Source organism: Dipodomys ordii, unplaced genomic scaffold (genome assembly GCF_000151885.1).
Source record: "Dipodomys ordii isolate 6190 unplaced genomic scaffold, Dord_2.0 Scaffold303, whole genome shotgun sequence".
Taxonomy (NCBI): Eukaryota; Metazoa; Chordata; class Mammalia; order Rodentia; family Heteromyidae; genus Dipodomys; species Dipodomys ordii.
Window position 1 is genome coordinate 697252 of NW_012267519.1, and position 12951 is coordinate 710202.

The window sequence follows — 12951 nt, forward strand, 5'->3', positions numbered from 1 at the left end:
AAAACTTTTTTTTGGTCGATTGTGGGGCTTGAACCCTGGGCCTAGGAGCTGTCCCTCAGCTCTTCAGCTCAAGGCTAGTGCTCTACCACTTGCGCCACTTCCGGTTTTCTGAGTGGTTCACTGGAGAGTCTCATGGGCTTTTCTGCCTGGGCTGGCTTTGAGCTATGATCCTTAGATCTCAGCCTCCTGGGTAGCTAGGATTACAGGTGTGAGCCCCAGGCACCAGCTCCACAAAACCTGTTTTGAAAAAGCTAATAAGCAAGAGTGCAATACTGAGTTCAGGCCTAGTAGCAACACGCACATGCACGCACACACACACACACTCCTCAAATAATCAATGCTGAGCACCAGTATTACAGCAACACACACACACACACACACACTCCTCAAATAATCAATGCTGAGCACCAGTCTTACAGCAACACACACACACACACGCGCGCGCACACACACACACTCCTCAAATGATCAATGCTGAACACCAGTCTTACAAGGACCCTAGTTAATCCTATAGGATTATTTATGACTCTTGAGGGAGGGAGGGAGTTCTAGGTTTTGAACTGAGTTACATTTGCTAGGTACTTTACCACTTGAGCCACACTCCCTAGACTTTATTATTTCTATATTTGGTCCAAAGTTTTTGCCATAACCATAGAATACTTGCTAAAGACATGAAAGAGTCATAAAAAGACTTGACTGGGAAATATCAATGCTAACACAGATTATCTAAGCATCCAACACCATCTCCTTCACCTTATGATTCCCAACACTGCATCCAAGGGATTATAGAGAACATTATATCTGTGCTGTAACCAAGGAAATCTGCTATTCTTGGCCAAGAATCTACAAGTATTTCTGATAGATAGCTTCCCATGTTTCCTTGTGTGAGAAAGGGCAAGAAGCCCCATGGTAAGTACACGGTACTGTTAAGAGTAACCATTAAATGTGCCATTATGCCAGCCAGTCATGGGGTAAGGAAAAAAAAACCTGGCTGGTATAAGCATAGCACTAGTAGCAATCCATCACAAGAAAATTACAATGAGAGGGGACGAGGGCAGTAAATAATAAAAGAGGAAAACGGCTTGACAGATCATAGTGCTGGCTGCCACACCTGCCCACGCCCAACTCCCCTTTTACTTGGGGGTTAGAATTCCTCAGTGATACCACTTAAGATTTTCATTAGGCTGTTAGGTTTGATGGCATCAGTGACATTAATGGCACACTGCAAAATCTCTTGCTTTGAATTTTAGAAACAAATTTTATTTAAGATCTGAAATACAACTCCTAAAATACCAAGTTTTTCAGAAAACCATAGCTACACAATAATGCATTGTGTCTATCATGTTATAACGTGCATTAGTCGCAAGTACAGTCATTAAACCACCATCCTTCAACAATTTCAGCAAAGATAGAACGCCAAGGGGATAACATAGATGGATTTGCACTGGATGGGTTGTTTTACTTCAAGCACCATAAACAAAGAACACAAATGCAAGGGTTTTCAGGTATATACATGAGTTGAACCTTTGGCACTAAGAATCAGGGCGTTTTATCACATAGCATTAACACATATTAGAAAATTTTGTAGTGTCAAAGGGATAGAACCACCAGCAGTCAAGCAATGTTGTCAACTAGGCAATAAAATGTTCTACTGAATGTTTCTTCATCTAATTACTGTATACACTGGTAGCAACTTTGAAATAAAGGAGCATGTACTCCTTTTATTTTGTTTACATCAGAAAACAAATAAAAACATAAGCCCTGTTATACATTAACAATTTTAAGGAACATCAATTTTACAAGGAAAGACTAAGTATCGTTTACATATACTAAACATCAACCAGTGGTGACAAAGCCTTCACAGGGCTTTGCGGTGATAATCGGCAGATGCAACTTTATAATCACTGGTGGTAAAGAGAGAGGCAAAATTCTTGGCCAGATATTTTAAAAAATCATGCAGATAGCCAAGCAATAATGCAAGGCTCTTTTCATCAAGGGGAGTATAGGCCAACATTGCTCCAATTCTAACAAATAATCGCAACAGGTGTGGTGCCCCATAAACCTGTGACATAGGAGCATCAGGATAAGCCAACAGAATTTCAGCATACTGAGGCCTCTCAAATTTATAGAGCAGCTGAGTGCCCAACATCACATTAAAATATTCTTTTATACCTCCCACAATTTCGTTAACAGCATATTCCTTATTATCGACATTGCCCTGTGATTTCTTACAATTGGCATACTCTTCTAGAATGGCATCCACATTCTTCTTAGCAGGCAGTTGAAATAGCTGCTTCTGTCGAGTTACCAGATCCCAGTCCTCAACCAGCCATGGCTTTAATTCTTCTGGAATCTTCACCTTAACTTCCATTTTATTCTTGAACGCCTCTTCGGTCTCAACGGTAGCATCAGCTCGGGCCCTTTTCTTTCGTGGGGGCTGGGGAGCTTCGCTGGTACTGCCACCATCACTGTTTCCAGGAGACTTCTGCTTGCTCTTTCTTGTTTTCCGCACTGATCCAGAAGGGGGGTTCTCTGCAGAACGCCCCCCCCATCTTCCTGGGAGAGCAGGCTCAAGATTCTTTGGCTGCGGGCCAGTGGTCTTCTTCCCAGAGGCAGCACCTCTCATCTTACTTCTTTGCATACTGCCTCTAGCCGGCTTTTTAAAATTTTCTTCTTCAGGGGATTGTTCCGCAGGAGGCTGTGGTCCCTGCTTTCTGGAACTCATTCAACCCTGTTTTAATTCCAACCACTGTAATAATATAAAGTATTTTACTTGACTATTTTCTATGGTGACCTTTAGTATGTTTCATAAAGCCCCATCAGAATACATTAACTTTCAGGTAGTTTGGACTTCAAAGTATATTTCAAGACCATTTTCAAGTGACGTTCTGCTTCTTCCCTGTCTTTGATCCTCACTACCACCTGTTACTCTTACCCACTCAACTACTTAGCAGACATGCCCAGTTTTTTTATGCCACTCAATAGACAGACATTTAATTCTCAGGAAAGAATAAATTAAGTGGGAAAGAAATGAAGAACAATTTGAAAGAAATAATGATTTAATTTAGTTGATCAGAGGCAACAAAGTAACAATGAAAGTATGTTTACAGAGTCTAGGTAGGGACTGAACAAAGGTAATGACCATGAATATAAACTGAAGAACACAGAACTTACTTAGGACCATAGTAACTAAAGGAGAGGAAGGAATCAGTGGGGGCCCTGCACTTCAAGACTGGGTAACTAATGAATAAAAACACCAATTTTAAGGGTTGGATTGAAATCAGCAGAAAATGGAAGAACAGAAGCAATTCATCCACCCATCCATCTACTCCACCACTCAATCATCTACTACTACCGCATATCTGCTTCTGGACAAATGGTATGGTAGGTGTCTGCAATTTAACCTCCAAAGTGGCAAGTACAAGAACTGTTACAGACACAAAACATTTTGGAGCAAAAAAGAAGTAAATCATTCAGGGTGAATGGAGGCAGAAGTTCACCTATGGGATTCTAAAAAAGCCTAAGAAGGAGGGTAACTAAAGAGAAAGAAGACAAATCAAACAAAAATAGTAAAAGTGATAGGACAATAGAAGAATGCTATTTTGAAAGCCTAAGTAGTTGAAGGTTTCAAGGAAAATAGATTAACTGCAATCAGTGAAAAATGTAGCAGGGAGGACTAGTAAGATAATGATACAAAAAGCCTCATGATTCTCATGGTGTGCCATAGAAAATAATTCCTCTGACTTACATAATCTTGGTTCTTTCTCTTCAATGAACTCCTAATGATTTCTCGAATGGAATTTTACAGATTTTCTCCGATGTTCTGGGAGTAGGGATGAATTGAGGGACAAGACCTAGAAAGGAAAGCATGTATCTGCAATGAATATAAACTCCAAGATATGTATGCTCTCCACCTTTGTTTGGTTTATGTATGGCCAATTTATCCCTAGGCATCATAGGCTCTTGTAAGAACATTATAAATGTGATGTGACAGAACTACTAGTACAGTAGTACCTTGTAGGAATGATTGCACATGTGAATGTAAATGCAAAGATGTTCATACATATGCACACTACAAGTACATTTAAATAAATAGAGGTCCATGTACTGATATGGAAAGATGTTCAGTATGCCATTAGGTAAATTGTCAGGTTACATAATACTATGCTCAAAAGTGCCCCAAGAGACACAGTACAGATAAAATCTTCAGCAAAGTTATAATAGTATCATCTCATTTGCTTCAAGCAGATAAGCCTAAGTGTATAGAATATGAGCCTATTAAAATTAATCTCTGAGAAAGGGATGGTGACAGATCAGTTTTAAGTCAGGCTCCTTGTGTAACAAAATAACCCAAAGAAGTCAGCTAGCCAATCACTAGCCTTTAATAGTACATGGGCAAGCTGGGTGCCAGTGGCTCAAGCCTAGCTACTCAGGAGGCTGAGATCTGAGCATCACAGTTTAAAACCATCCTGGGCAGAAAAATCCATGAGATTCTTTATTAAAATGCAGTTGTACTGTCTATTTATTTAGGGTCCGGTTGTGGGGCCTGAACTCTGGGCCTGGGTGCTGCCCCTCAGCTCTTCAGCTCAAGGCTAGCGCTCTACCACTTGAGCCACAGCGCCACTTCTGGCTTTTTTCTGTTTGCTTATGTGGGGCTGAGGAATTGAACCCAGGGCCTCATGCATACAAGGCAAGCGCTCTACCACTGAGTCACCTTCCCAGCCCCTCCATGAGATTCTTAACTCCAGTTAACCACTCAAAACATTGAAGTAGAGCTGCAGTTCAAAGTGGTAGTTTGCTAGCCTTGAGCAAAAGAACTCAGGACAGTGCCCAGGCTCTGAGTTCAAGTCCTTGACCAACCCTCCCCCCTCAGAGAAGCCCCAAGGGAGGGGAAAAAAGGAGCTGGCACTGGTGGCTCAAGCCTGTAATCCTAGCTATTCAGAAGGCTAAGGTCTTGAGGACTATGGTGTGAAGCCATCCCAGGCAGAAAGTCCACAAGATTGTCTCCAAAATAACTAGCAAAAGGCAAGGTTGGAGAGGTGGGTTAAGTGGTATCAGTGGAGCATGCAAGTCAAGTGAGAGTGTGAGGCTCAAACCCCAGTACCTCAAAAAAAGGGGGTGGAAATTCACCATGATCATCATCAGGACACAGTATCTGTTAACAAGCAAAACCCAGAAAACTGATCTTAGGTCCCACATAGTGCAGACACACCAGACAGAGGGACGGGAATTAAAATATCGCCTAAAGATGGCTTGATACTTCCCACTGATCTCTGACCTTTCTTCATTAAAAAATGTTACCATTACATCCCTTTTTTTGGGCAGTCATGGGGCTTGAACTTTGAGCCACAGTGCCACTTCTGATTTTCTGGTGGTTAATTGGAGGTAAGAATCTCACAGATTTTCCTGCCTGGCCTGGCTTTGAACTACAATCAATCCTCAGATCTCAGGCTCCTGAGTAGCTAGGATTACAGGTGTGAGCCACCAGCATCCAGCTTACATCACTTTCTTGATCTAAGTATTTCCTAAATGTTTTATCTGTCTTCCTTAGGCAATGACACTATTCATTTGTATTTGCCTCAGGCCTTATGCTATGTCTATCCTTTGTAGCAGCATTTTGCCCCTAGTGGATGTACAAAAAAAGGGAGCGTGATTTCACACGTGAATATTGGGCTATAAACTAGGATGACCAATCACTATTCTTCCATCTAATCTTATGCTAGCCTGAGCTAGAAAGTATATAAGCCTATGTGCTGCCCTGGAGTGTTTTGCCTTTTTTTTTTGGCTGAAAGCTAGTGCTTGAGCCACATTCTACTTGTGATTTTTGTGGTGGTTAATTGGAGTTTCATGGCCTTTCCTGCATAGGCGATCCTCAGATCTCAGCCTCCTGAGTAGCTAGGCTTGAGCCACTCTCTGGAATTATTCTGTAGTAATACTTTATGTAAACATGTCTCACCTCATTTCCTGTTATTCCTTTAAGGCTCCCAAAAAGCATTTACTGGGTTGAAGTGTAATACATTTAAAGCCCTTAAATGTTTTCAAATTACTTCCTCTCTCAAAAAGTCCTACCAACATGCCTGTATAATATTTATTGCATCCCATCCTACCCAGCACTGGAAAATCTCCATTTTATTAAAAAATTATTGTGGTAATGGTGCTTAAATCCAGTACTGTGAGCTTGCCAATAGGTACTCTATCACATTGAGCCATGCCCCCATCCCCTTTGCGGTCCTTATTTTTAAGTAGGAGCTCATTTGTAATTAGGCTGACTGGAAAACAATCCTATTTTTGCTTCTCATGTATATGAGGTGACAGTCAGCTACCACCATACACAACTTTTCTCAGTGTGGACATGTGAGTCTCCTGAGTCTTTTGCCTAGGCTGACTTGAAACTGCCTTACAATAGCTAGAATTAGTCATGATCCACCACGCCTGGCTTCCCATTTTCTATTTGCTGAATTAAGGATAAAACCCAGACCTCTACCACTTAGCCACATCTCTAACCACAAATGACTTTTAAAAATAATCATTAAAAAATGTGCTAATTGGATAAGAAAAATGTGTCCAGTGATTCAGTTAACATTAGTGTCTTAACATTTAAAAAGACATACTTTCATTCATGGTTTTCTTTTGCATTACTGTTCACAGATTCTTTTGAACCCAGTATTGGTTTAGACTGTTAGGATTATTCAAATTCTCAGCCTTATATAGATGATGTGGACATTGTCTCACCAACTCTTCATCAGAATTACTTCCTAAAATATATACATATCTTCAATTCATTTGATGTAGTCATATAAGTATCACTGATCTATACCAGCCTCAAACATGTTTATAGAAAATTTGTTATATTTGTTGATCTAAGTTAATTTGAACTTGTGAGATATTGAGCATCTTTTAAATATTCACTGGCCATACACTTTTTACATGAAAAAAATTATAGGTGTTAGCCCCCAGGCCTGGCTTACATATTTTTATTGCCCCTCCCCTTTTTAATTAAGTTGCTTAGTGTTTCTCATTTATTTCTAACAGTCTTATGATTTTTGGTTAATTGAAAATATTCTAGTCAGGGACTGGTGGTTCCTGGCTACTCAGGAAGCTGAGTTCCAAGGATCACAATTTGAAGCCAGCCTGGGCAGGAAAGTCCATGAGACTGTATTTTCAGTTAACCACCAGAAAACTACAAGTGGCCCTGTGGCTCTACTGCTGAGTGCTAGCCTCGAGCAAAAAAAAAACTCAGGGACAGGGCCCAGGACCTGAATTCAAGCCCCAAAACTGACATAAAGAAAATCTAGCTGGGCATCGATGGCTCTCATCTCTACTCCTAGCTATTCAGGAGCCTGAAATCTGAGGATCATGGTTTGAAGCCAGCCTGGGTAGGTAAGTCTGTGATACTCTAATCTCCAGTTTATGCACCAAAATTGGAGCTGTGGCTCAAATGGTAGAGCATTAGCCTTGGGTACCAAAGCTCAGGAAAAGTCCCCATGCCCTGAGTTCCAAGTCCCAGAACACACACACACACACACACACACACACACACTTGCTTAATATCTTATTATCACACTTCCTATAGCACATATTTCAACATTACAGGTAAACCTGTCAATCTTTTCCTTTGTGAGCTTTGGCTTTATGTAATACTTAAGGAAAATGCTTCCAAACTAAACTTGTACAGATGATTTCTTGGCATTTTGTAATTTTCCCTAAACTTGTAATAATCATTCCCTAACATTAATTATATGGAAAATTAAGCTTTCTTCCTTTTTTGTGCCAGTCCTGAGGCTTGAACTCAGGGCCTGGGGACTGTCCCTGAGCTTTTGTGTTCAAGATGAGTACTCTAGCACTTTGAGCCACAGCTGCATTTCTGGCTTTTTGATAGGTAAGAGTCTTATGGATTTTTCTGCCCAGGCTGGTTTCGAACTGTAATCCTCAGGAGGATTACAGAAATGAGCCACCAGTGCATAGCCCTAATAATTTTCTGATTACCTAACTTGAAAACATTGTCACTACTTATATGCTAGAAATATCACAATTGGGTCACAATGGCATGTGATTTATCACATTCGTTTATCAGGTTAAAACCACAAGCAATGCTATAGAATAACACCTACAAATGAGTACCAAGTATGTTTAATGCAGTATTATTTTAAGTCATGAAAGGCAACCTAAAAGGCTATCAACAGTGCTTTCGCAAAATATGCTAATTAAGACTGTCAGTGTGGGAGAAAGTTAGAATGGCTATAAAGCTATTAAAAACAACTTAAAGGCTGGGCGCTGGTGGCTCACACCTGTAATCCTAGCTACTCAGGAGGCTGAGATCTGAGGATCATGGTTCAAAGCCAGCCTGGGGAAGGAAAGTCCGTGAGACTATCTCCAATAAACCACTAGAAAACCGGAAGTGGCGCTGTGGCTCAAGCGGTAGAGTGCTCGCCTTGAGCTGAAGAGCCCAGGGACAGCTCTCAAGCCCAGAGTTCAAACCCCATGACCAACCAAAATCAATCAATCAATCGGAGTAAAATCAGCTGATCACTTTCCATAACACTGTATTTGTACAAAGAAAAACACCAAACAGCATTTTATATATTTCCATGTAGATTTCTTAGAAAGGTATGTGGTTTGGTGATCTAAATGGAAACAGAGAAAACTGCTGAGTACGACAATTAGGGGTAGTGAGAAAAAGGAAATGGAACCTATTCCATAATAATTTATTTTGTATGTGCTGCTACTGGGAATTGAAGGGCTTCAGGTTCTCACTTGGCTTTTTTCTGCTCCTTGCTGGGGCTCTACTGCTTGAGCTACAACTACACTGTCCTTTTTTTTGCTGGTTAATTGGAGATAAAAGTGTCCTAGATTTTTCTACCTGGACTGGCCTCAAACTTCAATTCTTACATCTTGGCCTCCTCTGTAGCTAGGATTAAAGGCATGAGCCATGAAGCCTGCTTATAATAGCTATGTTTTAACAAAAAAATTATATTGATATTATGGATTACACCATTACTAGTTCTTTTGGTTATACTGGAGTTTGGAACTCAGGGTCTTGTGCTTGGTAGGCAGGTATCCTAGCACTTGAGTCATGACCACATCCCATGATTATTTTTGTACAGGTCCTGGGGCTTGAAATTAGGATGTGGGCACTGTTGCTGAGCTTTTTTCAAGGCCAGTGCTCTAACACTTAAGCCACACCTCTACTTCTGGCTTTTTGGTAGTTAATTGGAATTAAAGAGTCTCATATGAGCTTTCTTGTCCAGGATGGCTCCAAATCTTAGATCCTCAGAACTCAGCCTCCTGAGTAGTTAGGATTTTAGGTGTAAGCCACCAGTACCAGCTATAGTTTGTTTGTTTTGGTACTTTGGAACTCAGGGCTGCACACTGATGCTTGGCTTTTTTTGCTCAAGGCTGGTGCTCTATCACTTGAACCACACCTCGACTTCTGGCTTTTTGGGGGTTAGAGGTATAGTATTGTGGATTTTTTTTTCTGCCAAGAATGGCTTAGAACCATAATAGTCACATCTCAGCTTCTTGAGTATCTAGGATTATATGTGTGGCCCACCAGTGCCCAGCAGATTACACAAATTTTAATGAGAATACATATAAACTCACTGACTTTTATTCATGGACATCACATATACCCTTATATGCTAATCATCATTACAAGCTATATGCTTTAGAGGCATACCATGGAATTCAGACTAGTTTCATTCTCTAGTTCTAGGGTCCTGCCCACCTTCAGAGATTAGGTGAAGGTATTTTTCATCTTTGCCCTTAATAATTTTCTAAATGATCTCATGTAAACAGGGGTTTTGTGCCTACCCATCGAATGTACTTTTTCCTACCAGGGAAGTGATATCTTTTGAGATCTAGTTTGCAGAAGTATGAGAAAAAAAAGGAAAATGAAGGAGCCTTCCTTCAGTTCTTCATGGTATAGAACAGGTCATCTGGAAATCAGATTCTAAATGTAAACATCTTTTGTGTTCATGTGCCACAAAGGTGTGATGAACAACTCTTACAGCTTGATGGAATAAAACTTTAAATGTACCAATTACATTTATATCATTTTCTCTTGAATCCTGAAACATTTAAAATTTTTAGTTTGAATAGAGGAGGAATGACATAAAAATGGTTAGCAGACTAAATATAATTTTTTAGGTAAAATCAGAACTCCTGGAAACACCCTCATATGCAAATATAATTCATTTCAAGTAGTAACTGCTGCTTCTGGAAAATGAGAGAAATCAACAATATTAATTTTTTTTGCAAAAATGGGATATCCACTGTAAAGCATTAAGTACACATGTGTAAGACAGTATAAGTCAAGAGTAATAAAGACATTATTTTTTTTTAAAAGCAAATACTTCTATGAGGAAATGTAGGGAGAGTATAAGTATTCTGCCCAGGATTCAGATCTATCTAGCATGTTCTTGCAACTACCAAATTATGGATGCATATGTGAAGTCTCAAAGAAAAACCATTATTTAAATTTTTAGGACCACTATAAGGCACCAATTTTAGTATCTTTTATTAATGAGATTGTATAGCCTTCATGTTATCTATTTTCTATACTTGTGGAAGCAATTGAATTAGCTCCATCCTTTCCTCCTCAGAATTTAAGTCTTTCCCAAACAATCAATCTCCAAAATATTCCTGGACATTTAGGAATGATATATGATATTTTGTTACAGAACTGAGGCAGGCAATGGCACTTACCAAGAATTCTGCAATCAGGGAAAGGATTCTGCAATCAGGATCAGACCTCCTGATTTTTATTGTATAGCAAACTTAAGCTTTGATGAGGATGGCCTAGAAGATCAAACAAAGGGACAGAAAAGGATATAGAAAGATGAGGCGATCGTTTGCTTTTCCATCATTTAAGGCAATTTCATTACACAAAGACACCAAAGCTGGTAAGTTTTTTTCCCCTTTCTTGTTAAAATTCCAAATTTAGTTGAGTTTAAAAAATCTAATTGCTTAAAATATTTTTTTAAACTAAAGACAATTCCAAATGGATAAAAATGCAAAAGGAATTGTATTACAAACCCACAAGAATCCATCATCCAGTTTCAACAATTACCAACTGAAGGCCATCTTGTTTCATCTGTAGCCCCACCCACCACTCCCCCACGGACTTTTTAAGCTCGCGGAATAAACGATTTCTGTTATTATGAAAAATTTCAAATACGAAGGAAAACCGATTAATACAAGGGACACTACCTACCTTTCAATTTAAACTATTGTTAATTTAGAAACCCAATTTTGTCTCATTCATGCCCCTCCGATTTTCCCCATCGTTTAAATTATTTTGAAGCAAATCCTAGTCATCTACGTATTTTGAAGCCAATCGCAGACATTGTTCAATACGTACGCATTTTATACATATTCACAAAATAACCACACTACCACTATAATCATCTAAAAAAGCAATTCAATTTCTTAAAAAAATAAATATCGAATCTGCGTTCTTTTTTCTGATTAACCCCAACACATTTTTTACAATTGATGCGTCCAACCAGGATCCAAACAAGGCCTACTGATTGCATGTGATTCATTTCCAGCTCGCTTTCATTCTCCATTGCCCCCTTTTAACTTTTTAATATAAGAAAATTCAAATCCCCGCTTTTTTGAAGCAATTAGCAAATTATTTCGTCGGTAACGATTAATGTATGCTTTTTATCTTTAATTTCTCCTAGAGAAACGGCTGATGTGAAGAAAAAGCACTATAATGAGCGAATTTACGTAATTCGTAATTTTTCTCATTTGGCTACGTGAATATAATGTGCCCTCAGTAACAATAGTTCACATCTTTAAAAGCCAGACTTCACACTAAATCTCTTCCGCACTATTCTACAGTATACCTCTCTGAGCACACGTCGCTGAGGTAGATACTATTATTATCACCATTTTACAAACATGGAAACCGAGACAGAAACAACAGAAGCCTTGCCCAAGCTGGGCGTTGGCAAACGGTAATGTAAATCCAACTCGGTAAGATATCTTAAAGCCACTAGCTAATCTTGTCTTTATACGTGACAAAAGGAGGAAATTATCGACCCTTTCTTCCCACCCCACACCGAAACCTGAACCGAAGATCCAGTTCTTCTCAGCAGCAGACGAGTGGCCACCGCCGTTTCTCCAGCCGCCATACTAAAGCCAGGTTTCTCTGGCAACTAAATATACACACGCAGACACGTCACCGTGAAGGCGGGCTCATGCCCTTTAACCAATCACAATCGTCTTGTCTGAGTTTTAGAATGTTCCATGAGCAAATGATTGGACCATGACCCTCACGTTAATAGTGACGTTTCGCCGCAGTAAAGGTGGGGGTAGTAGCCTGCTTCTTCACGGTGAAGGCCTAAAACAAACCAATCATCTTCCTCCTTTGTGCGGACTCTAGCCAATGACCTTCTCTTTCTTAGGCTGTTAGCCCGCCCTCCAAGATCGTGACAGCATTTAGGTCAGGAAGCTATAGGGCAGCGTGTTCACGTGGCTTAGTTACACGACCCAGAGTTCCTCTGACCATACTTTTTTTTTTCTTCCTCTTCCCCCCCCCCCACCTCTTCTGCACGGAGGCATTGTGGGTTTGTGATCCCCCTCCCCGCCCACTGGGAAAGGAAGTGTCTACGTGGCCTGCGGAAATAGGATAGACGGAAATGAGCTAAGGTTCCCGCGAGTGGGGAAGAGCGAGGTCAAAGCAAGGGCCACGCCCCCAAGCCTGTTGCGCAATTTAGGGACCAGGAAAAAAAAGGCGCAATGGAGGTTTTGAAGTGTGTTCGAGTGGGGGTGGTGAGTGCCGCGGCCTCCTGCCGTTAAGGGTTTGAGTTACATTCAGGGGCGAGCTCGCATAGCCACGGGGTCGGTTGTAAGTGCGCGCCAGCCCTCGTGGCGCTGGAAGCGGTGGGTGTGCGCAGGCGTGCGCCCCTGGCCCTGGGTGGGGAGAACGGTGGAGTGTGCGTGGGT

The 12951-nt window shown here is 40.6% G+C and overlaps 1 protein-coding gene across 2 annotated transcripts; it reads right to left on the bottom strand.

Annotated features, from left to right (window-relative positions):
• Positions 1 to 1234: 1234 nt before the first annotated feature.
• Morf4l2 (mortality factor 4 like 2) lies at positions 1235 to 12153 on the bottom strand. Of its 2 annotated transcripts, XM_013036614.1 has the most exons (5): positions 12072 to 12153; positions 10705 to 10797; positions 5105 to 5155; positions 3749 to 3854; positions 1235 to 2749 (listed from the first exon to the last, which is right to left on the bottom strand). In XM_013036614.1, exon 5 carries the CDS (start codon positions 2723 to 2725, stop codon positions 1859 to 1861), a length of 867 nt encoding a protein of 288 aa, XP_012892068.1. In that variant the 5' UTR covers positions 2726 to 2749; positions 3749 to 3854; positions 5105 to 5155; positions 10705 to 10797; positions 12072 to 12153; the 3' UTR covers positions 1235 to 1858. The 2 variants fall into 2 exon arrangements, with proteins under 2 accessions (XP_012892068.1, XP_012892067.1); XM_013036613.1 differs by lacking the exon at positions 5105 to 5155.
• Positions 12154 to 12951: the final 798 nt, after the last annotated feature.